This window comes from Strix aluco, chromosome 8 (genome assembly GCF_031877795.1).
Source record: "Strix aluco isolate bStrAlu1 chromosome 8, bStrAlu1.hap1, whole genome shotgun sequence".
Classification (NCBI taxonomy): Eukaryota; Metazoa; Chordata; class Aves; order Strigiformes; family Strigidae; genus Strix; species Strix aluco.
In genome coordinates this window covers 29,180,106-29,207,689 of record NC_133938.1, presented here as the reverse complement: position 1 = coordinate 29,207,689, position 27,584 = coordinate 29,180,106, and the positions used below count along the sequence as shown (strand labels likewise).

General features: G+C 37.9%; 1 protein-coding gene across 2 annotated transcripts in view; it reads right to left on the bottom strand.

Annotated features, from left to right (window-relative positions):
* The window catches only part of KIFAP3 (kinesin associated protein 3), a 69,623-nt gene that overhangs the window by 32,789 nt on the left and 9,250 nt on the right, over positions 1–27,584 (bottom strand). The window contains exons 6-17 of one of the 2 annotated variants that reach the window (XM_074832891.1): positions 27,075–27,174; positions 26,208–26,332; positions 25,655–25,753; positions 24,762–24,940; positions 22,243–22,405; positions 8,948–9,048; positions 4,377–4,485; positions 3,763–3,875; positions 2,648–2,813; positions 2,311–2,439; positions 1,814–1,912; positions 256–341 (exon numbers count right to left, since the gene is read on the bottom strand). In XM_074832891.1, coding sequence (XP_074688992.1) covers positions 256–341; positions 1,814–1,912; positions 2,311–2,439; positions 2,648–2,813; positions 3,763–3,875; positions 4,377–4,485; positions 8,948–9,048; positions 22,243–22,405; positions 24,762–24,940; positions 25,655–25,753; positions 26,208–26,332; positions 27,075–27,174 — 1,469 coding nt within the window. The remainder of the gene's footprint in view (positions 1–255; positions 342–1,813; positions 1,913–2,310; positions 2,440–2,647; positions 2,814–3,762; positions 3,876–4,376; positions 4,486–8,947; positions 9,049–22,242; positions 22,406–24,761; positions 24,941–25,654; positions 25,754–26,207; positions 26,333–27,074; positions 27,175–27,584) is intronic. The other variant, XM_074832892.1, reaches the window with a different exon arrangement.

Here is a 27,584-nt window from a genome sequence, read left to right as displayed (position 1 = left end):
TTTAGAAGTGTCTGTAGTGTAAAGCTAGCTGGCATGAATTTTCAAAGTATATACGCAGTTTTTGGAAGTTTGGTGCACAGCCTAGATTAATGATTGTCATTATCCCATGAAAATTGATCTTTTACCTACGTGATTAGAAAGTTGAGCATGAAAAATATTCTCTATTCGCAAGTTATTGCTAGTTAGTTATTTTAGAATTATCTCGTGTAAAGAGGTTTTTGAAGGACAGATGATTTTAAAAAAAATCAGACCTACCGCTATAATATCCAGAGTGTTGTCACAAACTTTGCGAATCTCGGCATTTTTATCATGCATCAGGTCTATAAGATATGCTGGAGCCTCTGGAAAGAGACTGTTAAGGATAAAAGCTATTTTTTTTCACAGCTCTGGCTTCTTCCAACTGCAAATTTCATTAAGAACCTTAGTCAGGAATTTTCCATCACATGTGAAGTTCAGCAACCTTCCCCAACCACTTGTTAGTTTTGGGTTCTTTTAAAATCACATTTTAAGATACCCAAATTTTCTTCAAAATTGCTGAAGAAAAATTACATGTCCCTTATAAAGAAAATACATTCTGAACTGTCACAGGAAATCCACGCACCTAATGTGTTAGTCCAAAAGACACAGATTCTGTGGAATGATGTCATCTTTTGAGACACTTACTTTTGTAATCTTCAGGGAGTTTTCTTGTTTTAGAAAAAGGTTTTCCATTTAAAAATACTGAAGATAATCTACTATGTAAATGATAGTATTAATACTAGTCTTGTTCAATTTGAGTGAGAAGAGTGTTGTTCAAATGTTGGTGCTTTACCATTACAGATATGAAGAGATGCAATTTTTTTTTTTTTTTTTTTTAAAGCTAGCCACCTAGGAGTTCAAACAGGAGACTAAGAACAACATTCCAAATGGCTTCTCAGATATTCCACAGAATTTAAAGGAAAAACGACATTAAGAAGTAGTCTTTGTATTGTTAGCAAAGCAATTGCTATCTGCTATCCCTACAAGGGCTTCATTCAACCCATTTTTTATGTTTCAATAAAATTTAACATTCAGTTAAGGCCCACAAAGACAGCTAGTGCCTCCTTCCACAGTTTTCAGGTTGTCTGAATGAGCTCAACATAAGCAGTGACTGAAAGAATAAGTAGTAAAGACTGACTAAGAGTGATAAGTACCATACAAAAAAATTGAACAGATCCATGACACGACAGATTCAGCCATCAACAGACAGGCAAAAAAAGGAGAAAGAGGAAAACCAGGAACAGAAATCAAAGTCTCCACTGTGGGAAGAAGATGGGAGACTTACAACAAACATAAAATTCAAAGAACAATTAGGTGGACAAAAATACAGAGCAGGCATTATTTATGTTGCCTAGACTCTTATAAGAAAGAATGCTATTAAAGTACTTTAATGTACATAACTTCAGACTATGCAACATATATATAAAATAATGCAGTACAAGAAGTTTGTCTATGCTCTATGTAAGTTTTTCTATGGACTATGATTTTGACTGTGATTTGAAAAACAAATTCATACAGTAATTCAGACTGGATAGGAACTAATGAGTCATCTGGTCCACTGATCCCTCTCTAACCCCCCTCCCTGTTTCAAAGCAAACTAACTTTTAATCTTTACTATTAATCTTGCCGTCCCTCTACATGCCTAGGCTGCCTGGATTTTTTCTTCAGCTGAAATAAACCATTTACAAAGAAGCCTCTGAGATTGAGAGGTTTATGCAAGAGAAACATAGGCCAAACATCAGTGATGGCAAATTAAGTGCTGTAATTCTACATGTTTAATCTTTAAAAAAGATACGGGTTTCCTTGATAATGACATCTCTGGTGGCTTGGTGGAAGACCATCTGATAAAATACATAGATGATCTGGCAGACAAACTCATCATCTTCCTGCTGAGCTGCAAGGAAAAAAAAGAAACCACAATTTCAGATCTCACAACTAGGAGCTCTAGATCCTTAGAGGAAGCCCAGCTCTTACATGTCAGCTAGACAGTTCAGTGGTATCTGTGAGATTTCATCTCCTGATAACACAAAATTAGTGTTGTTTTCCCTGCTGCAGTCAAGTAGAAAGGCCACAGATTGCAGCAAGAGTTGTGGAGGTGTGGGAAAAATCAAATCCATTAGACCACTAGTCAGTGTGTCTCTACCAATAACAGAGTAATTGCTCCTCCTTTCATATACAAAACACCTACCCCCACCTTGCAAGAGAAAATGAATGGTGGATTTGGTTACAGCACAGCTACGTCAACTAAGCTTCTCTGAGAAACAAGGCCTCAAGTCAAACATCACAATATACCATTTAGAAGCTCAATGAGCGCAGGGATGATTCCAGATTTAGCCAGCAGAGCAGCACAAGAGTCATCCATAGAAACTGTTCCAATCATTATCACCACTTCTAAAACAAGGTCATCTTCTGCAGAACCTGCTAAGTCAGAATGCAGAAAGTATTACCTCTTAGAAATTCTTAATATTATAGCAGCTGTATATTTATCTGTAGATATGATTCTGTTCTTCAGTGTTGTTTCCCCAAACAATCCAAATTATAAAGGTAAACACTCTACTCGGAAAGAGTATTCTTCTAAGTATTCTTCAAGAGACTCCACTTTGAAACACTAACTAAACTTTGAGCAAACCTGGTTTTAGTTTATCCTTGAGGTACGGAACAAGTTTGTATTCTTTCAGCACAAGTTCCCAGTCCAGATCTGGTAAGGTCAAATTTGCAAGTGTTCCCAGGCATTCAATCACAAATTCCTCCTCTTCATCATTTGATATTTGAGCTGCTAAGTCGCCAACATAATCCTAAAGAAAATACAGAAACAAACATTACAGGTGAATAATCTGGGGTTCTGAAAAACTCACAACTCGATCAAATCAAAACTAGTTCTCAAAATAATGCTAAGGGGACTCTTCTCCTAAAATGAGTGCTAATAAGGCAGTTTCAATTTCAGTTGAAGAATAATCCAAGAAAGCATTTCAGCATTCTTCCTCTCCACCCTTACACTTCAAACGGATGTAGATCATTGGTTCATATGTTCCCAAAGTAGCTACTACACACACAGTTTGAGAAAGCTGTTAGAAAATAAGGGAGAGAAGATAGCAAACACCATACTGCATTAGTGACTGTAACACGAGTTCTCTTCCTACAGATTTTCTGAAATAACTACAAGATTTTCTGAGGACGTGAACAGGGGACTTATGAATTCTACTTACTATTTCCATACTGCATTGAGACAAATTGATATTCAATCCTCAATTTAACAGTACACTTAACATTTCCACAATTAGGATGTTGCATTTCCCCTCCTTCTTTTGAAAGGGCAGCTTTACACAGTTAACTGAATATTAAGTATTCAAAATTTTAAAATATCCACTTACACAAAACACTTGGCACAGTGAAAAAAACCCACTTTATTTTGCCCTCTAGCTCTAAAAGCAGAGATTTAGGATAACTGTTAATTGTTACAATGTACACCCCAGCGGTTGGGTGGGTTTTGTTTGCTTGTTTTTGTGTTTGTTTTGGAACAGGGACTTATTGGATACAGCTTAAGATCTGTTTTCCCTGTAACGAGGGATCCAAAGCCTGATCTACCAACTGAGATAGCCTTATAAAACAAAACATAAATCAACCCATGACAGCCAAGAAAACTTAAACTGGACACCCTGTAAAGACAAAACACAGCAGCTCTCCAAAGCCAGTCTTTTCCAGTGGGAAGAATCGGAGATCAGTTAGGTAATAGATAGTACTTACAATAAACAGGCTTTTCGTTGGCCCATCGTGTTGTGAAATATTCCTGATCATCTTCATTAACAATGGGTCCTTAAATTTCAAAGCCCGCTTCATTAGCATTTTCAAACCATTTCCTGAAAAGAAACACACACTTAGGAAATCCTCTGAATTAAAAAAAAAAAAGCCACACAAGGAAAGTACTGGCCAATGAAAAAACAACATGCACAAACAAAAATACCACCAGCTTTAACTTTTAAAAGTTTAAAAGGAAAAAGTAAAGAATCTAGACAGCAACTATTTCTTCTTACAAGTCAACAAAAAAAAAAAAGACCAGCTCTGTATAAATTCTATAGCTTCTTTAAAACAACTACTATGACCATACGTACCAGCGGGACACTGAAAAAAATCAGATAAATAATTAAATGCTTCAGGTCACTCCTGCCACCAATTTTGGGGAGGAGATGGCCATTTGCTTGAAATCATTACTGAAACAGGTGCATTTTATTTTTTTAAACACACATATACAGATTTATAAATAATTCAAATATGCATAATTTATATATGTAAGTATATATCAAAAATATATATAAAGTCTTGTCACCTCCAAGAAAACAGTAAAATCTCAGTATGCTTACCTTCACAGATAAGTTGTACATTTCTTTTGTTAGCAGCAAGGTTAATACAGAAGGAGATAAGTTCCAGGTCAACTCGCTCATCAGGACATTCAAAAAGCATCTTCATTAACTGCCAAGAAACAAAAGCACACTTAAGTCATTAATCTTTTCAAAGCATTAGAAGAGCAATGTTATGATGTCAATGACAGTCTTTTTTTTTTAAAAAAAAATACTCAGCATTTCTACAGGAACAGTAAAGTTAAAGGTCAAAGGCACAAGATGTATAGTTCCATTATTTGGGGATAACAATGCTTATAAAGTGGCAAAAACGGCACATTCATCACCTTAAATTAACTTGGGTTAGTTATATTTTATTGCTACCACTGAATTTCTTATTTTTACTGGGGTTTTTTTAAAGTTATGAATGGATAAATTTGTTTTGAAAGTTTAGGTAGACTTAATATAGGAAAAAAATCCCACAACTCAAGTTACACAGAAAGTCAGATTAATACCTGGTTGTTTAACAAAATTACGACTTGAAACAGATACTTAATTGCAGAATAATTCTACTGCTATTTTGCTTTGAGATTATTCTGTTGATAGGTAAATTAGCTGTATCTGCAGCAATGCGCTTTATCTTTATCTTTGCAGCTTCCACTGGTAGAGCTGAACACTGCCATGTATCAGAGACTTCTCAGTAGTAGTCCTATTCTTTTGGTACCGGGACAGGAAAACCTGGGTTAACACATAAGTAGACAATCGCCTATAATCTTGTTCCAACTGTTTAGTAAGTGTCAGTGAATTCCCAGATGATTCCTTAGGCAAATAACCTATGAACTGCCATCATTTGATATACCTGGCACCTGTATTGTCGATTACGTCACAGGCTATCTAGTCTTATTTTGTTCAACGTGAACACTTTTTGAAATGGCATATTGAATATACAAACATGGCTCAAATACATCCGTTTCTTTTTCTCTGTTTCCAGCCATGGCAGACAAGTTGCGTGGCTTCCTCATTGAGGGGTTGCAGGACGTCACCCTATTTACTCCTAAAACCTGCTCAGTTCACAAGACACATCAAGATGATAACGCAAGGCAACGTGATGACAAGACTAAGATTACTGGAAGTAGAAACAACTGAACCTAAAGATAAGCAGGACATAAGGTACAAAAAATGTAGCTCAGTTTGTGTCAAAAAGTGGTGGGGGGAGAAGAAAGCAATAACTAATCATTAAGTATTTGTGTGCTTGCCCCCTGGTGGAAAGACAGTTTGTAAGGCATTAAAAACTAGAGAAAGTGGGGGAACAACTCGTTTAGAGAGGAAAAAAGGAACAATAGGATTGCAGGAATTTCACTCCAAAGTATTTCACAACAGTAATTCTGTATGTTTATCTATTATCAGATAGCAGGCTGTCATTCCGAATTAACCCAAATAAAATTAAAAAAAAATTATGTTACAACATGAATTAGTTATTGATCTCTCTTTCTGGGACTTTCATGTACTGATTTAAAAATCTATCATTGATTTCTTCCTCCCTTTCTTAAAAAGGTAGAGTCAGATTTCCCTAGGTTGTTTTAAGAAGTTATAAAATCCCTAGTTTATTAAATCCGTAAGCCTGACAGTCACATAAGAGTGAATTAACCAGAGAAGAAAGTTGCCACTTAACAAGTAGAACATGAGCATTCAAAAATCACCCCCTGCAACTCTTCTGTTACAAAACCTTTAAAAACAGATTTTTAAAACCCTTCAAATAATTTGAAAGGAAACATTCTCATTACTTACACAATACAAAATCTGTGGAAATTAGACGTTTAACAAGATGGGATTACACTGTTAATTACTGAACTACTTCTCTATAAAAAGAAAAAATATATCCAGTTTCAATTAAAGCCGTTCAAATTTTAAAATAATAGTTTCGTACGAGCTCCATGTTTCCCATTATGTCTTCATTTAATTTGATTGCTTCTTGTGCCACTTCAAAAGGAGGAGTAATTGCTGCCAAATAGGAAATATTAAAATTAAATTTGTTCTGCTTTTACTATGTCCATTGTCATCTTTTACTGATTTAACAGGAAGGCAGTAAAAAGACTGCAGCATGTGCAATGAAGAGGCAGTAGTGTTCAATCAGACAAGTCCCATATTGAGTATCAGATACCACAGACCAGGACTGAAATCACTGTGTCTAGACTCTCTGGCACCTGCCTTCACTTATTTACCAGTGACCAGAGGCCAACCCCCACAGCTCTCTGTTCACATACACCTCTGTCCAACCCCCTCCCCAAGCCCAGCTCAAACATCTTTGAATGATTATGCCAGAACTGCATGCCTCAGGAATCTCTCCTGACCGGCTACTCCCTAACTCTGCTGTTTGAAGTGATGCTCTGGTTTCTGAACTTCAGCAGATAATGGCGGACAGGAGCAAAGGGTGCTGTCAAGAGAGGACGTTTACCAGCATTAAGCTGAAAAGAAGCTTATAGATCAAAGAGGGGCCAAACAGGACAACCGTGGTGGAAAACATGTGGGTAGCTGCGGAGAACCTTGCACACTGCTCTGCGGTAAAATATTAAATATCACCATGACATCACTGCCTAACCATGCCCTTTGATTGGCCAGGTTATTACCAATAAAGACTTTTATAAGCATCTGGATGGCATTTGCACCTATTTAAACAAAACACGCATTGCTGAGGTCTAAACAAGAATGAACTGTTAATACTCACTTTTAACTGTTACTAGAATAGCACCCACTAACTCCTGCAATCCACAAGGATGTTTACCTGGGACAGCACGCGCAAGCCCTTGTCAAGCACTTCGCCTGTTCAAAATGACAACAGGGGACTGATTTTCCAATCACTTTCTACAACAGCTAAACAGTCATTATTGAGTATTTGCCAGTTTAGATGTACACCTTTCCTCAAAAGGAAAGAAATTCACAGAAGGGCACATACTGCTATGGAAAAGACAAACTGGTTTTCCAGGGTAGAATCAGATGGCAGGGAGTCCTTTTAAAAGGGTTGCTTTCTTCTCCTGATGCTTTATCCACTTCCTCATGTTTTCTGCTACCTCCGTCTTCCTTAACTGTCCTAGTTTTGAACATTCGTTAATAAAATTTAAGCTCTGGTTGTCCAGCTTGTCCTTTTTGAAAGTCAGCAGATGTGATCTGTGAATGATTACATTGACCATCAAAAGCCATAGTTACCCTTCGGATTTTGTAGTTTTAGCCAAAGTCCAATGAAGGCAGCGAACTTGTTTCTTGCTCCACTAGTCTTTAGATACTGCTCTGTAAGCACTAGTTCGAGCAGTTATTGCCTATCAGAACAACAATGTTCACCAAAGGGCAGAGTATGATATCACAGAAGTTTCCACAGCTCTTTACATTTGGCACTCGGGATCTAAGACTCACGCCAAGATTCCCTGAAAGCACGTCATAAATGAGCCCTGAAACACAGGCATGAATTCTGGTTTGGCTGGTAACTGTTCAGAACAAAGCAGGTCCCTTATCATGCAAATGCCTTAACATGTAGTTGCTTCTTGTGGCAGAAAAGGCAGTCAGCAGGATGTTTACAAGACCATTTTGTAACATACACTAGTTATTCACACCACTTCTCCCCTCTCTATTCTACAAAATCCTCCTGTATTTGGAAAAACATCACCATTTTTGTCACGAGATAGTGACCAGAAACATTCTGAAAACTTTCCATGGCAACTTCCCATTCTGGATGTATTTGATGTTAAAACATGTTTGGCAAGAAAGAAAATATCATGGTGCAATTCTGAAAAAGCTACCGGAGAGCTCTTACACTTATGCAACACAAGCTCTCTCAACTCCAGCCTCATCAGGACTGAGGAAGAAAAAACAAACAAGCAAACAAACAAAAAGAAAATCAGTAAGAGAGGATTTGGTACTTGTTAAAAAACAAACAACAAAACACACCAAAAAAAATACACACAAAACCCCAAACCCCATGATACTGCGTCTCTGCTTGGATCAAAGACTATAACTGGAGACAAAATGTCATGCAACAAACTGTAGCCTGAAAGATTGGTGAAGAACCTTCCATAGTCTTCAAGTCTCCCCTGTTGTACATGCCTGCAGTTGGAAAAGGAATTGTCATGTCACAACACAACACTGCTTGGCTGGTTTCCAGTTCATATCCTGTAATACTGGAAACGTTGAAATTTTGATACCCAATGGGATCAGAAAAGAATGCCTTCTAAAACTGTAAAGGAAATACTTTCCACAAGGTTCCCTAAGGACCTGCTGTGCACAAACTTAATCACTTTCAAGCATTCCCAATCTTCTGTAGAAATTCATCAGGTCACCTGTACTTTTACCAATTCACTGATGCAGTTCAAGTGTTAGCAGCACTGACAGAGAATATGTAGCCTATTCTTTTTCTGGGGACCATTAAAAGACAGCAAAAACAGTCAGGCTGCCCGACGACTAGGTGGTTCACTACCGACTCAGCAGCATCGTGGTTGTTCCCACTGTCACCTGTGGGTGTCAGTGCGAGCTCTGCTATGAGCGAGGAAAAGACCTGCACAGGGAAAGGTGCGACTTACCACCTCATCACATAGAAAAGCACATACCTGTGGGATACAGTCTGTGTATGCAAACATTGATTTAAAGCGATCATCCATGCTTATGTGATACAGAATACACATTGCTACTTGTTTGTAGTTTTCGTTTGCTAGAAGGAGAAAAAAAAAATCTGTATTAATGGAAGTCTAGTATTTTAGGTGTTGTAAACACTTAAAAGGGGAAAACAAAAAGCACAAAAATCCTAGCTAATAGAGGGAAAATTTAAATCAGAAGTGCAACATTATTGAAAGGCTCTTGCCTAGCCTATCCAAACGAACCACATATTTGTGCAGAGAGGCAACAAAGGCAATGCTAACAACTACCCCTCTCTCCAGCACCTCAAAACACTTCCTTAAACCACACTTTGCAAGGAATGTATTTTGTGAAAGGACACTTAGTAATGATAGGCCATCCAGAGAGAGCCTTCATCAGTTTCCAGCTAGGAAATTAAATATCAAATGTAATGCCAATTTAGCTGTGGATATTCCTGTTGAAACAACAAGCTTGTCTCAAAGTGAAATGATAAAGAATGTACCAATGCCAGAGAGAAAAATAAGAACTACCACTAAAAAGTGTTGTAGAAGGAATCTAGAGCCTTTCAAGTAAGTCACATACTGATTGTTTTATTATCCTAAATGACAATATTATCCTGTGGGTGCCTTTTGTGCTTCATACATTTCAAAGATGACATTAGTATATTTTCACATTAATACTTACCAAAGAGAAAAAGATTCCCAAGAAAAATTGGAGCGGTTAATGGGAGTAGGCTGTGAAGTATTTAACGGAAAGGTTCTATAAAACCAACTTAGACAAACATACAAATGTTTAAGAACAACACAGACGAATTTGATCTTGACTCACTGCTGAAATCCAGACTGAGCATTCTCTTGAGCTCTCCTCTAGCCCTACATTAGCAGGATACTGGCTATATATGGGATAAAACATTCATCTGAACGTTTATGTTAGACCAGGATGTAATAAGGTCACCAACTCAGAATTTAATCATAGTTCTTATACAACTGAACAGAAATATCCTACCTCCCACTTCTATTTAAGCTAAGTTAGAACATATCTGTTTAACACCTTGGCAAAGCATCAAGACCTCAAGCAGCAACCAACACAGTTAAATTTTTCTTCTGCATACATCATTAGGAACTGGAATTTCCTTTAAGTAGCAAGGATATGATGACTTTATCCTGAGAATGCACATTTGTGCCTTTTTTCAAAATTGAATTACCAAAAAAGACCCATGAAACCCTTCTGGCAGTTGCCCTACAACAGTGAAGTATTCTTTCCCATGCCAAACCTAAAAACATAGCTGACCTTTCAGATCTTTCTGGATTCTTACCTGTTTGAAAAACCATAACTTGTATCACAACCTTCCACATGCTTAACAGCTGGCGAAGGATGACTCCAAAATCTGAAAGCTACTCTGGCTATTATTAACATAAAAGCACAAACAGTACTATAGTTGCTGAAGCATACATACTCCGTTTTAAGCAAACAAAACGAAGTGTTTACTATCTTTTGTGCTTCTCTTATCACTGGTCATCTTACCTACCTATTCACTTGTAGTGACATTGTAAATCCAACAATTACATGAAAAAAGCTTCCCATACATACAGCTAAAGGCTTCTCCTAAGCAAATATAAAAATTTCAAGAGTAAATTATGCCTTCAAATTTCATGAGACTGGAAAAAAAAGAGCTGTTTACACTGCTCTTAACACTTCTTTCCATGCTTCTATTTAAGACTCAAACATCAAGGCTCGAATTTAAGACTCAAATTACAATTACACGTTGCTGGATAATGCAGGAAACACTATGTGAAGCAAAAGGTGAGCCAGTATAAAAGGGAGGAAAGGTTGACTCGTCAGAACAGCCACAAGAAAAACAAACTAGAGTGAAGTTGGACCAGACCTTCAGCAGATATGAACTGGCAGGCAGTAAACAAGTATGATGCTACTCTATATCTGTTTAACCTCTGTCCTTCATGGGTATTTTTCTTCCTTATTTTTGTAAGCTTCACTTGTGCTAAGATAAAGCATCAGCTAAGACGGTCTTATATTTGGTAGCAACAGCAGTTTCCTGGTATTTAGCAATACTGGCAGCTTATTTTCAAACAAAATAGCCTACTTTAGCAGCAACGCCCTCTGTTTTTTGAGAAGAAACTCTGTGTAATTTTCTCTCCCCTTTTTTCAGAGGCCCAGCTTGCCATAATAATCTTTCTAATGCCTGAACACTACCTCCGGTATCAGTGCTGAATGACAGCACTGCCTTGCTTTCTAAACTACCAAAAATAAAAAGACCTAGATACTCAACCTAAAGTGTGAAGAATATCCAGAATTCAAATCAATTTATTTTATCTGAATGAAATCTTAAGGACTTGGTTTTTTAATGACTGGCACTTAAATCATTCTCTCAAAGTATGTTCCATAAGACAGATTTCATGACATACCAAAGGCAGAGACAGCTATAATTTCAAAAAGAACTGAATTTAAATTCCTTCTTGCTGTGCAGTTAACTGACCCATTTCCCCCCAGTTCCCCTGTCCTACTATCAACACAGGGAACAGAGAAGGGTTCAGAGGATTTAAGCCAGAGGCACTTATTGAAGAGGCTCAGCAAGGAAGTATTTTTTAATTGTAAGTAAATGGAAAAAAAAAACCTGAATTCTACTGACTTAAAGATGAAAAACTACAGAACTAAAGCTAAAAGAAAACAGTGTGCAACTAAACCAGCTTTTAAGTATTTAAATGGTGTATGCATTTTAAGTTTAATTTCATTTTAATTTCCCAGAAAGGAACAAGTTTCAGGCTGGTGTCTGGAAATTTCACTGTCCCACTTTCCCTATGGAAGCACTTTGGTGGAGTAAAAGCAGAACCTCCTGACTTTTTTTGGTTCTCATGCAAAACAGTGGCAACTCATGATCCAAAGAATCAAACGCTTCAGGAAAATCAAGAGGTGGTAGTTTTTAAGCACAGCCAGCACGATTTAATGCAATTGTTAATCTTGTGCTCAATTAGGAAGCACACAGTCTATTGGAAAGTTGACTGGAAACCATGCATAACTAGTTTGTTGAAGATTAGGAAGAGAAGAGATTCAACAGTTACAGCATTTTAAATACTAAGCATCATCTTGCAGGCTGAAGATTGTATAAATGGGTAAGAAGCGACAGGCTGTTTGAAAAATCCACCAAGCCAACTGCCATCCTTTTACAGAGGGACTTCACTCCCAAAAACATAAACTGGCAGCTACTGACTATTACTTGAATATGCCAATACCAAGCTTATTTTGTTTTTATTATTTTATACTCATCTGAATGCTAATGAATAAAGCCTTAAGTCAATCATTGTTTAGAGACTTGGCTGCAAAAATTTCAAACCCTGTCCAGTACCTGGCTAGAGAGCAACTTTCCAAAGCATGGTGGTGATACCTTTTCTGCTATTTTTGACCACTACTGAAGGCCACACATGAAACAGCACCAGACACTGCAAGGAAGACTTCCTTATGACTTGGTACAATAGGCACCAATTATTCCCCTAACTAGAAAAAGCAAGAGAAAGAAAAGAAAAAACAGATCTCTGCCAAACGTGTTCATAAAAATCACCAAAGTTTTGGTGGGGTGCCAAAAAGTTGTGGCCTACAAATGCTGGTAGTTTTGCGCATCAAGCTTTTTATGACTGAAGGTGGAATAGCCAAATGGCCTGAAGCAGTAAGGGCAGCCCTGGAAAATAATGGCCTAGTCATTACGGATTCTTCTGGTATTTATGGCAATAAAACATGAATCATAATGAACTCATTGGATATTAAATGTGGGGGTCATGAGTACTTTGATAGGATTTCCACAAGAATTTACCATTAATTAACCAAATAATTATTTGAAAGTGTTACTGAATTATCCTTAGTTCTTATACAGCCATTCCAGAGAAATTGGTCATTCCCAGCTGAGTGCAGTTAATGCCTTAACAAACCGGTCATTAACTGCAGTTACTGATTTTGTGGGAATTATTGTGTTATAAAATACACTCAACAGTTTATAGAAACAATACTTAGATTTTTTTTGCAGCTGTAGTTCAGCTGGAGCAGCTGGGATGGAAAAATATCAGGTCCCTCGGGCTGTTTTCACAACTAGTTTTCTGCAAATTAGAGAGGGAAATAAATACATGATGGGTTCTGAGTTCAAAATGGCTTCAGATTCTTAGCCTTTGAACATTAATAAGAAGCCATGTGCCCGTTCTGGGGACCAACGCCTGAATTCCATGTCTAGTTCTTACTAAGGTTAAAGATCTAAATGGTACTAGTTAGCAGAAGCTAAAGAAAAAACCCACGATTTCTTGATCACGAGATCAGGTCCTATGTTTTGGTTGAGGTTGTGAGCTTAAAATGAAAAAAATCCTCCATTAGCTCCACAGCGACAAAAGAGAAATCCTAAAGCTGTAAAACTGAAATGCTACTCTGAGTTGCAACAGCAGCATTCAGTTTTCAAATGCTAAAGTAAGAATAAGAATATAAATTATGGACTAAATTATTCAAATGTAACACTATCAGCAATTCAAGCAGCCATCATTTCTAATGGAATCATCAAAGTGTCCACATTAGATATGAAATATACCCTATCCAACTCATGTGCAAAACATTAAGTACACTAAATCAAAACCAGAACACAAACGAAGGTAAATACCTATTAAAATGGCAGAGTGAATCTTCATTTCAGTTTCAAACTCTGATACTCTCAAGTCAAATCTGCTGCAGAATTAGGCAAATAAGAAATCTAGATGGATAAGAATGTCACAAACTGAGTATCAGATCTATACACTGTCTCATACTGCTGTCAGAAAACATTGAAATCAAGAGATTATTCACATGCATCATAATTAGCAGTGATCTTAGGAAAAAAGTGATAGAAAGGTATCTCTGGTTACCACTGTCCCATATTATTCCTTGCAACCAGCTCTGAAACAGTTGGACTAAGTTACTCCATGTGTGGTTTTAGACACATATTGATTTGATTTACATACATAAATATAAATCGTATTGGATATATCAGTTTATTTTATCAAGAGAACCTGAAAGAATTTTCAAATCTGCTCATACTCAAGGAGACTAGTCATTGTAAATAATATATTATGATTTAATTACATACTAATAACCGCTCTTGTGCCACCTTTATGTTATTTGAAACTGGCTTCATACCATAAGCCTAACTTAAACCCCTGATTTTGCCATGGTTGGAGGCTTTTTTGGTTTTTTAGTTTGGTTTTTTTTTTTCTTTCCTTCCCCCCAAAAAAATTAAGTACATGCCACATCTGAAACATGGATACAATTTTTTTTCTAGGAAACAAAGAAGGAATTATAATGATGAATCCTAAGTCAAAGGACTACTAAATGACTAATTTAGGTTATTTAATGTTACAGTTACAGACAAAAATTAAGCTGCACATCTGGAGCCCCAGACTCAATTTCTTTGCCTGGAACTCTATGCAAGACAGACTGAAAAATATACAGTAAACACTTAACTGCAGTACCGCTACTCATAAAAAGACAACAAAGCATTGCCACTGGGTAGACAACATACTGCTAAATTTAGATATGTCCTTTTTTTGAGGCTTGATCTTCCTACAGGAAAAAACAAACATTTTTGTCATTCAGGATGTCCTACAACCAATCATACTTGAACTCATGTGAGTTCACACAGAAATTGGAAACTGATTGGTTGTAATATCCCATGTACTGCACAAGTCAGAAATAAATGAATTAGAAGTTCAGATTAGAGAGAAAACAGGAGGCAATAGGATTATCCCTGAAGGAAGAAGATAAAGCTGCTTCTCTTTTCTCCACAAGAGAAATATGTTTTGGGTCAGGCTATGAGCAAGGAAGAAAGCAAGAGATAGAAAAAGAATTAACTACTGTTATTACAAGAAACTGGAAATTAGAAGAGGTGGTTTTTAGTTTGATGCAAACTAAGAAAACTCCCACTTCCAAAGTAGGTGGAAAAAATTCCATGCAAAGCTGTTCCTTTAGAAGTCTCCACCAAGCTACATAGATTAAATGCTTACTTATGCTGTGTACAATTAAATGGAAATTTATAGGACATGCATAATTTTTGCCATTTCTGCACTATGTTTCATTGAACTACATCAACCGCTCCAGTTACAATTACTAGAAAATATTCAGACTTCTCTGCTCTAAAAACACCCTTCCAGTCTTCTTGTTTGGAATTCAGTGGGAATGGAAATTGGAAATAGGTAGAGGCTTTCTATGCTCCTGGGTCTGTGGGTGCACAGCTCCACAGCAGAACAGCCTCAGTCCTGAACGGATGGCGCAGCTATATTTCAAAATGCTCCTGCTCGAAGGAGGAAAAAGAAAAAAAACAATGCATCATACTGCCTTTCACTTTGAGAAAGGGATGATTCACCGCATTGAAATGGAAACCGGTTTTACCCATGTTTCGAAGTTGCTGAAGTACAAAGCTGAGGTTCAAATCTGCTAAACCCAAAAAGTGGAGTTAAGTTCTGGTTGAGCTTTTGAGTCTTCCAGATAACAAGAATTAAGCTCCTTATTACTCAAGAGATACTGTTCCTGTGGGACTACCAGCATACTCTACTGGCAAAGTCTTGGAAGAAAGGTAAATAATTCAGTTATATTCTTCTCATCGTGAAAACATCATATTTTTGTTATTTAAAAGGTCATTCGCTGATTATCTACAAGTTTCTCACAGATCTGATAGCTTTTCCAAAAAGGAGACATTTGAGGCCCCAGCCTCACACAGAAAGTTCTCCTTTATTCAATGAGACTACTCAAATATTTAAAATTATAACCCATCCTGCAAAGCATCTGCACATCAGAGGTCAAAGGAACAGAAATTGATTGTATGGAGATATACCAGCACTATACTCACTATAGTGCAATAATTTTTAGGTTAGCATATCTCTTCCCCCATCAGCTCAAAGGGTTTGAAGATAATACTATCAACTGACAAAGGATTTCTCACCTTAGCAACTGCGACATGGGGAATTTGCAGTTGGTCTCCTGTACTGGAGAAGATCAGAAACTCGCGAGTTAAGATGTTTCCGCATTTCCAAATAGGAAAGCAAATTGAAAGCTGCACCCTTATGCCTGAATTTGTAAAAGCCTCAGGATCTATGGGATTACTACCTCTGCAAAATTGTTCCATGTGATCCTTTGAGACCATGCCTCTGCCTGCAGGCTTCACAAGGACTTTGGAGAAGGTGCTCCTCTCTCTTCAACCTTGGCCCTCATAAAGGTTGAACGAAGATGTTACCACAGATTAGGAAGACTAGCAGTAGTGCCCCACCCCTTCTATATGGAGATTTTCCAAGAAACTAGAGCTGGTTGTTTCTGTTCTGTCATGCTTTAGGCATCCAAGTTATGCCCTGTGAAGCTTTCAGATGTCAACAGTTCACATAGAAGACTAGATTTACTTTTTACTGTTAAGTATTAATTTGCTCTTGCAATATGCAAAGAAGCAATTAAAAGAATTCAATTAATTACACGGTCACATATTGTAAGCTCCACAGTAGAAATACTGGCTCAGAGGATCCTTCCCATTCATCAGTTTAGTGATTTTCCAACAACTCTGGTCCCTCATCTTTAGATTTCTGCCATCTCTCCACTCCTGTCCTTGCTGCTGCCATAAGCATTTCTATTTTCAGTCAACACTCATGAACTTAGTTTCTTGTGTTACACCAAAGTTATCCCCTCCATTAAAAAAGCTAGTAACACAGCTAAATACACACGTGCACTTGGGAGCAGCACACCACAGCAATGAGCTTTCACTCACCTGAACAGTCAAAGGCTGAGTGTTCAAGTTAGCAAGGATCCACCTGTAATAGCTACAAAATGGAAAAACTGTTTCCAGCTCTGGACAGTGATAAAGGAGTCAGAAAAATCTTAAACAGACTTCAAAAACTTAGAAGATTATATAAAAATATAACGTTATGAGTTTCAGTTATTCTTTTCTGGTAATTCACTACAATTTACCAGTAGCAGGAAGCCAGGACATAGTGATGGTGTTTACCTTAAAGTTAGTTGGGATTTTATTTCTGCTTCAAACACAATATTAGCAATACTGACGTCTCTCTACTTGGAGTTCTGTATTTCTCAACATCTGAAGTAAATTTTTTTTAATAATACTAAAGTTTGCTGTCTAATCCATAGTTAAGGTATCTAAATAAGTGCTGGGTTCTAAGACACACTGTGCACCCAACACTCCTTAAGTCAGACAGACATGGTAGGTTTATTTGCACTTCTAATAAGGATTTAGAAGTTGAATGTTAAGAGATGTTTTTGTTTTGTGTTTCTTTTGGTAGGTTCTTTTTGTTTGTTTATTGTTGTAGGTTGAATTTTTTTAAGCCTTGGCCATACTCACCACAAATGATAAAAAAAACTACCATTAAAATAAATCCCTTAATAATTACTGCTTTCCAACAGACTGGTCCCTGTAGTTGAACTGTTACTTAATGTGCTTCAGCCAGCCTCTACTATAAAGGAATGGAGACACCCCAGGCAATATTCACACAACAAGTATTGGAACCAGCTGCTGCAGAGCCACCTTAGGAAAAAAAGGTTTCTCAATTTAATTGGGAAAACAGGAGGAAGCATAAATTTTACTGCCATTAATAACTTCAAGCAATCCCGATATGACTTTACCTCACCCTGATGGCTGGACATGTGCTTTTTGTTAGGGTCTTTGCCACATCTGACCCCTATTGTTTGCTCACTTGATCAGGTAAGAAAATGTATGTTTCTTTATAGGATAAACGAGGCCTATTAAAGCCAGAAAAAACACTGCAGTAGCCTATAAGAAGCTCCATTTTTCAACAGATGTGTGAAGCTCCATAATAAGTTCATTACAAAAAGGCCAAGTGAACTCATAAAGAGAACACATCTACTTTAAGCCTTCTTAAAAGAAACTTTCATAAAAGGAATAGAACATTAAAAACCCACAGCACTCCGTTAATTAGCCAGCAAAGTACTTCTTGGGTTTTTAAACAGCAGTCAACATATAATCCAGCTTGGCTGCATACCATATCAAGACTTGATTGTTAAGAAACCTAACATACAACTGTTTCGCAATTCTTTGATTGCTCATTAAACTTAACTTGTAAAGAATGGAAAAATATCAGAGGAATTTCAGCAGTTTCCAGAAAAGATTTTAGACAATAAAATTCCCAAAAATCCTATCAATGAACTTAGTGAAGACAGACTCTTCAGTGGGGACTAAATCAGACTGTCAAAGTTACCCTGTGCTCTGGCCATCTCCATCATAAATAAAGAAGTCCTAATAGAAAAGTTTGACCTGCTGTGGAGTTTTCAAACTATTGCACAGAGCCTAGACTTCTGTGTAAGATCTGGTGGCTACTACTACTCTGTGTGCTGATACTAAGTCCTGGAACATCAATAAACTAAGAACATCAGGCCAGGATGCTCACATGAATAAGGCATATAGGCTTGATGTATACTGTGATGGCAAAACTGTACTATTGCTACTGGGACTGATCACACTGTATTTCAAAGTGTTGTATAGCAAACGCTTATCTGCTTGGCTGAATCTACAAAGACATTTTTCCTTCAGTCACTGTAATCTGTACTGGAAAACATAACCCAAGATGTTCTTTACCACCTAAAATCTCTGAGATTGAACACCTTGGCACTGTGTAACACTTTCAGAGCCATATGCACAACACTCTGGCACTCCACGTCCCATTTGGGCCCAATTTGCAACTGGTACTGTTCTGTGACTCGCCCGCTTTTCAGCTCACCAATAGCTGTGTTCAATCAGCCCTTGATTTTTAAAAGCAGCTAGTCATTTCAAGCAACCAAGAGGAGACACTTTAGTCTGACTTTCAAGCATAATGGGTTTTCACTCTTTAAGCATGGCTTGCATTGGGAAATGACAAGAAAATGGGATTTCAAGACAGTATGCATTCAGTACACCTAAGAACTGTCCAGAGATGAATGCACACACCATAGAAAGAATGTTTGCTCCCCACATGCAGCCAGACCTATTCCTTTTACCCTTTGATCAGCAACACAGTGCCCACTGTAACAGCTTTTGCACCATACCCTATCATTTATATCCTTTTGAGAGAAATAACTAATTCATGGGTTAGCTAGAAGCCCCAGTACTGCCTGCCACACCTGCATACTGCCAGGAGCTCCTGAACAGTCATCCACCAAGAAGAGTTTGCAGCCTGCCATAACACACACAGCAGCACTCAGCTGGTTCTGCTGTACAAACTGCCTGCTGTTCTCATGGAGAATGGAGAACTATTTGTCTCACTTCACAAAGGCTAAGAAACCACTCAGATGCAGCACAAAATAGCACCCTTATTAGAAGAATGTGAATCACAAACTGTGCCTATATTTGAGAGAGCTGTACTAATGATTTTGTATTTGGTTTGGCCGGTTAACTGAAAAATAAAGTGGATTTGGTCCAAACAAGAAGTGAGGCTTTTTTATTCTTCCTTGTAGACAATGTTTTCTTCTGTTTGCTGCCAGGGCATTTACTTTAGAAACCAATCACACATCCAGAGGAAGAATTATGAAAAAGGGTAGCACTTCCCTTCTGTCCAACGATGGAAGAGCATTCCCAGGGATAAAGGAAGGATGTGAATCTGTTTTCTTAAAGCTCAGCTCTACATTTCCCCCTTTAAGTGAGAATACTTTCCACAAGCAAATATACTAACCACCAAACTCTACTGTATTTGGAACAAGTTACTCCTCTACTCCACTTCACTTGAATTATGCCATGCAAAGCAAAATGGGAGCACTCTAAGAGGGAAGCAAACCTCCACAGAGTAGTCTATAGCATGCTGCTTTGGTCTCTCCTTCTGAGGTGATAATGAATCTGTGTTTTCCACATTTCAGGCAAACATCTAGTTTAAACCACTTGGTGAATTCACATGATTTTTCACCTTAATCCACTGAAGCCATACTTCACATACACTGGCACATAAAGCATTCACACAGAGAATGTATAAAAAAAAGATTACTCTGTAAATATAATTTCTAAGTATTAAAGCAAAGCCACCAATACAGAGAACGTTCTCTGCAAGGCCCTGGTGGCTCAACAATTACAAGGTTTTCTTCAAGAACTGAAGTCATACAAATCAACAAAATCTCTTCTCATACCTCTTCAAGCAGCTTGTGTATGGAAAAACCTGAATACACCAGGCTATATCTCATAGGCCTCCACAGCTCTGCCCCAGCTTCTGCTCTCAAGTCTGAAGCCAAATTTCCCTCAACTGCACCCAGTTCTTTGAGATTCAGAGAATAACAAAGATCAGCTGTAGTTCATTAACTTGGGTGCCTGGAGGGACTAAGAGGAGTCTTGTCATATACAATACTTCAGACTTGTGAAGGGAAGCCACGAAAACTAGCAAGTGGTGTTGACTGGCAAAGCTACACGGGGAAGCAGGCATTGGCACTATTAAAAAGAAAAGGCTAATTAAAATGGAAACCAAGACTAAGCAGAATTTCTCATGCCCATGCTTTCAACAGCAGCCTCAACACTCTGAAGTGAGAGGGAAAGAAAGAAGATGGTCCTTCTCCAATATATCCACGTCATACTTAGTCCATTCCTGATAGCTCAGCTGAAGGCAGTCCATCCCCTCCACTTCCAGCCTACACCTACGTTTAGAGCATTCCTGCTCCCAAGCCACCAACTGTCCTTGGGAAAGCGGCACGTCTTCAAGAACTGCAGACTGCAGCCACCTCAGTGCTCAGTCCGAAACCGCTGCTTGACAAATCCCGTCCTTTAATTCTTTGCAATCTCAACTCTCCCCTTAAACACCTACTACATTTAATTTATACTCATCTCAAACCCAGTGCTAAAGACTCAAAGGCACAGCATGCACAAATGTTAAGTTTCAGTAGGCTGAGTCAACAAACTTGACCTCTTGGCATTAGGAGCTGTACGGTAACTTGTCAACAGCTGTTGAGGTGTGTTAGCACTTTAAGGTGACCTGCAAATATAAGTCGAAGGGTACTGACTTGAATAATGTGTGTTTAATACCCAAGTAACCTGTATAAAAGGGGCATCTGGCACATGATTATTTTATTATTAAGGTTGCAGGCTTCCCTGAGACAGGACACACAAAGTGATGTATTTGAGAATTACCTGAATCACTATACCAAGAAGAATCCCACAAATCAGGGCTGGCCTTAGAAACAAGTAAGGGACAATATTTCTACCTACATTTTCTAACCAGCACACTGCAAAATAAGTATCAATCAATTCTATGGGGAGAAGCTAGGGCAAACTGCACTTGCAACTATGTTAAAAAAAAAAAAAAAAGTTGAACACTTCCAAGGAAAGAAGAACCACCACAGACAGTGAAGCTTCTGAAAGTACTAGCAGAACTTGCTGCATATTACCCTACCAACCACTTCAGGAACAGACTGCAATTTTAGCAGCCAGTTCTTCTGAGCTAAACAGCCTTCTGCACAGGCCTGCTTACACGTCCAAGAGAATGGCATTTGAAAAGAAGTTTTCCTCTTCACATTAGAATCAGATACTAGAAAGCAGCTATTTTACTGATGAGTTTAGTCTGACTCCAATATTAAACAAGGAATTTCTGGGAGCAGAGACTTCAGTGATTTGTGTCATGCCACTGCTTGGGGTGACAAGCACCCAGAAACCTTAACTTTAGGCCACAGCCCTAGTTGCTGTACAAACAGAAGAAAGAGACAAGTTCCTGCTCCAAAAAGCTTGAAATCCAAGCTGAGCCAGACTACCTAGCTAGATCCTCTCTCAAAAGAGATAAAATATATTTCCTGACCAGCTTCCACTTCTCAGTTTACTGCCAAACAACAGTCTTAAGGAAAAAAAGTATAAAGAAGAGGGATTCCAAATGCCACTTTTTTTCTTCCTTTTAGCTCAGCCCAGAGGAGGTTATCAAGTGCGAACATGGTTGTGGAGCAGAAAGCATAACAAGATCTGAGGCACTTCAGGATATATCATATAGCTGTTATATTAATCACTGACAGGATTAAGGCTTCCAAAGCAGTGTAAGTTTTCATGGTATTAACTTGTATACTAAACAGCAACAAGGCCACACTGAGGTTGAATGTAAAATTGAGAAGGCAAACAATCCTAAGAGACTATACAAAGCTAGGGGAGAAAGCTCATAGATTCACCATTGCATTCCACTTGTTCCAATCACATCTGGATACAGCAGCTGCACTGGATTTAGTACATCCCAAACCCAACGTATCTCACGACGCAAACAGCTTTACTGTCCCTGCTGAAATGTCTATGTTAGAACAAAAGAAGACATACCTAGAAGTGCAGTGAGTTTGGGAAGCAGACCAACTTGTACCATTTTATTTCTCAGGCCTGTGTCAAAGGAGAGATTTAATAACAGTCGAAGAGTGATGTTCAGCAGGTCTTCATGTTCACAGGGTACCATTTTCACAAGTTTTTCAACAATATCCATTTCAACCTGTATATCAGTAAAAAAAACCAATCCATAATCCATCCAAACTCTGCTTCGTCTTCAATGTAAAAGCCCTCTCAGTGTGTTATATATTCACACGCACACATATGCAAACACATACCCAATTTGTACCCATAATAGCGACTGTCAGTGGATTTTCATCTGAAGCAGCTTTGCTTATGTCTTTGTGGTTGAAGTCTTCTAGATTGGGTTACCGGGTAATGTTGATTAAAAAAGTTTTTGAACCAAACAGTTCAGATGTCTTGGAAATATTCCTCACAGTTGAAATACTGCAAGAATGTGGTCAAGACATCACTTGCAAGACTAGATTGGGGGCGGGGGGGTGGGGACTCTTTTAAACTTAAACACAAGCAACCCTGGAGCAACTGACATTAGAGTCAAAGAGATACCCAACCAAGACAGACAGAAAATTGGCATCCAAAAAGAATTTGAGACCTTTCATTATGAATTTCAAATGAACCCCCAGACAAAACTTTGCATGTGCTCTCTGAAGAGGCATGCCGTCCTGTACATTAATTTAATAAAAGCATGAAAGTCATCTTGAAACATGTATCACTTTCAAATTAAAAAGTGGAATCTAGGAACTGAGAAGTGGTATCAGTTCCTGAGATCATGTTCACTTTACCAGCCAGAAAAGACATCTGAGCATTGACTGGCAAGACTTCAGAAAGTTTTTATCATCTTTTAAACAACATTTCTCTGCTTTTATTCGACATAATCTTTTAAATGCATTCATTTTTCGTTTCCCAGAACCTTCTTTGGCCAGAAGGACGCACATAAAATTACTTGCATTCTTCAAACTTCAGTGTGTAACTAACCTTCCAGTTATAAATACACACAGAATGAATACTAAGAAAAAAACGTACAGCTCTCCGCACATGGCAGAGTGCAATAATCAAACAACTGACTGAATACCTTTGATCAAAAACAATCAGATAGCAAGAACTCCTACTTCACTGCTTTGAATTTAATATGGCACTTGAATACCAAAGGAAAGAATGTGCTATAAATATACATGGATTATTCAGTTTTACTTAGAATCAGGTGCTGCACAACTAATTTTGGTTCATTCTGCCTTTGACATTTTTGTGTTATTCCCTAATATTTTTATTAGAACACCTTCTTCATTGGTAGCTTTCCTTAATAGTATTGTGGAGAAAAAAGTATCATCTTTATTATGAGTAAGAAATGCTCAGACAGCTGACCTGAAGCATACAAACCTTTTCAAAGGTCTTTTCAATACTGTTAAAACACTCTGCAGTAAAATAAATTCAACAGTTTTGTTTCACTTATCTTTCCACTAAATCAAATGGAATGCAGAAAGTGTGCCAGCAAATCAGTGGGCTGGAGAGCTAATCCTTATTTTCCTAATAAAGTCCTTCAGGGCACTAAACAAGTATAAACTAAATCAATGACCAATCACCCGATAAACAGTCTACATTCCCCCCAAAATGCATGCTTGGTGTCTGACTTTTGTTAAGAAATAGGACACCCATATATAAATAAGGGTGATACCTCATCTGCAGTGTTCAGTGCATGTGCACGTGAATGACAGATCCAGTAACAAAGATGCAATTAATTTTCTATTGCATTTACATGGATCTTTTCACCCCACAATCTAAGCATAACATTAATCTCAGATTACCTCTTGGATAAGGTGAATTTATCATTTTCATTTCACAAACTGGCATAAAGGCACAGCAGTGAAGGCATGTATCGACGGAAAGCCATTGAGAAATCAGTAAAGGAGATACTCGGCTAGAGCTTAAAGTCACAGAAGAAAATATGCTACAATTTCAGTAGTTTGAGACTTCACCTAAAAAAAGCTTATGAAGAATAACAGTACCTACAGTTCTTAGGAGCTATTGGCAACATGAAGGAACAGTTGTGAGGTACCTTTGAAGACCAAGCTGACCTAGGAAATAAGTAAACTAGTCTACCAAACTGAAAAAGGATAACTACCTCTCTTTCCAAGACAATACATGGTAAAGACAATAATATGTTGTCAAAAGTGTCTAGGTTGGGGCAAGGGTCATAGGCACCTCCAGAAGTGGGGGTTATGACAAGACTTTGTAGTGCTGACTTCAAAATCTGGAATTTCATGTATCATATCTTGAAGTAGCTTCACTGTTTGGGATGACAGTTCTTCAAACTTTTTGCAGCATGTTATGGCTGGGTGTTGTATTACTTTTCTTTTACTCATTTTACTATTAACAAAAGAGGATAGTCAGTGCTACAGGTATTTCAGGTAGGGACAGAGATGTCTCCCTCTTCCCTCCAACCACACAGTTTTCAGAGTCCATACCTTTCCAGTATTGCAGTAGAGTGCTATGAGCCTTACCATATCATTTTTGTTCTCCATAAAAATGCTGAGTTTCTTCAAGAAAGATACAACCAGGATAAGCAGCTCAAAATTATCACGGTCCAGTGCTTTCACTAACATATGGACAATGTTCTTGTTTCTCATCTTCAGCTCAGTGCGAGTATCCTCAGCAAGATTTAGGAGCAGGTAAAGTGCAACTAATAAAGTCCAATACAAACCATACCAACACATCAAAGACAACAGAATCAAACAAGTCTCTATATACACATATTAACTACTTAAGACATTCAGAAGCATTCTGCTCCCTTCCCAATGAATTTTGAAGGAAACTGACCATGAATGCTTTTTATTCCTGTTTAGAAAGCATTAAGAAGATTAATTCTAAATAGTGGCTTTGAAAAAAAAATATTACGATCACTAGAAGCTTTTTACATTTTTTTTTCTTTCAATTCCAGTGGGAACCATTATAAGGCCCTTCCCAGAAAAGCTGTGCCACTCAGATCATTTCAATCTAACATTAAGTGTATTTTAGTAGAAAAACAGACAGAGTGAAAGCTATTCAACTTGAGTCCAATACAGGCTAAGTTAGGCTAAGTTAAAAAAAACCCAAATCAAACATACAAAACCAAAATACCCAACTTCCCCCAAACCAACATCACGAGCAAGGAAAAGTTAAGTGGATTGCTTTTACTACTTTTCCTCTAAGACTGATAGATCACTTCAAAAATTGTCAGCATACTGTCGAACAATCTGATAAGAGTATTCATCTTCTCCCTGTTCTTTGGCAATGTTCTTCCATACTCATCCACACATTCGGTATGTTTAACACATCCTAATTATAACAAGCATCCAGTAGAACTCTCTATCCACATTCACCAACAAAAAAATAGTTTGCTATTTGGATTTGGTACCTCTGAGTAGCTGTTCCTGCTTGACAACCAGCCCTTGGTATTTCTTGTAAGTTTTCTCATAGTCCTTTTTCAGGGTTTGATTTTCAGGATCTTCATCAAGTAAATGGCAGAAGTTAAGGTGTTCAGATAGAAGTTATACAGTCTAGATGACTATTGTGCTCAAAGGTGTTACTCAGTCACCAGTACAAAGCAAGAGATCTGTGGAACAGCCAGTGTAAAAACACTACCTCAGCCACAGCCTGCTACACCTATTTTTTTCCTCCTCCTAGTCCTGGATGTATTACACCCTGATAGTCAGCAAAAATGTTCCTAAGACATACTGCTAAAAATAAAACATTTTTTTTCCTGTGTTGTTTTAGTAACCAGCTTAATCTCTTCAGCAGCCCAAACTTCTTACTCTTGGTCTCTTTCATATCTGCAATTATATTTTGCACTGTCTAGTAAATTCTACTGCTTTCACAGAAGTTGCTGTACGGTCATCTCTTATAACTCAGCAACAGCTATCAAGTCAAGTCAGAAGCCATCAAGCTGACCCAGCATATCAAAAGGATATCAGCTTTCTTCTTTTTAGCAAGTTCTTCCTGCCAAAGCTCATGTCTCTTCAGTTCATGGTCTATGATATTCATGCACAGAGCTCCAATTTTGTAGTGTGTGATTATTCCATGAAATTGAGAAAAACTGCATTGAAGAAAAAAATATCTGTGAGGAAAAAAATAAATGCAAACCACTCCAAACCTGTTGGGACCTCTACAGTAGCAATGTCCCAACACTGCACCACTTGTACTATTAAAAAAAGGTATTTACTCTCTGCCCCATTCTAACACTTCTCTATTGGAGAACTATTTCAAAACAAAAACAGTTCCTGAAAACATTAATATTTTTTCCAGACTTGTAGAAGGAAAGTTTGTTGTTCCAGGTCAAAATAAAAATGTATTCCAATTTTCATGTGTAATGGAAACTGTTTTCCAATCAGCCCCACTTTTCATATTGTAAGTGTTTCAGAGGACTCTCTACTCACCAGAAATATAGTAGAGGTCAAAAATCAAGTTGCAATGCAAATTCCATTTGAATTATTTCTAGGCAGCATATGCTGAAACACTGGCATATCTAAATAAGACCAAGCACTCACTTCAGTTTTGAATACCATTTCTTTCCTATAGGAATGCTGAAGTAAATAAAAGGTGGCAGCTCAGCCTAAGCTATGGGTCAGAATCCCTACTAGTTTCTTTCCAGCTCCACTGCACACTGTCTCACCGTGCAGGTTCTTCTTGTGCCTCAGTTTTGTCATTTATACCAAGTGTGTTTGTCTCAGCAAATTTTTTTCCTGTTTCAGTGAGGGTTTTGTAGTGCAGAAAACAAATGAAAAGCCACTAAGCAGAGAAGTTCCTTATGTTCCTATACACAAGGACTCTGCACTCACCTTGAAAAGCAGAAGAAAATATAAATTATATTGGTAGCAAGTTCCACACTTTGTTTCCAGTCTTCCCTCAGCACTCTAGCCAATGCACCCAGGGCAGTTTCTGAAATGAAACAACACTTAGATGAGCGTCAGCATTTCACTTCCCTCCTTTTGTCATGTGGCACTCAGAATTTGAATACACTTTATTCTACATCTATCAGTTTTCTAAGGAAGATTTTCAGAGGTATCTCACTTTAACATGTAACACTGCTCACAAGTTCTGTTTGGAGACAGTACTAAAATAGAGAATACACTGGGTGGTCATCCAGTCACAAACCCTAAGAAGGGGTAACATGCAAGGAAACTGCAACCAAACACTAAGGTCATCTTAAAACTACCACTACACTTCAGATCTTGTGGTCTCTGCCAGCTCTATGTTCCGTATTACACTGTGGCCCCTACGTAGAACATCACCACGTTCACTTCCAAATCCCCTTTAAATTCTACCTTGACAACTATCATTTTTCATCC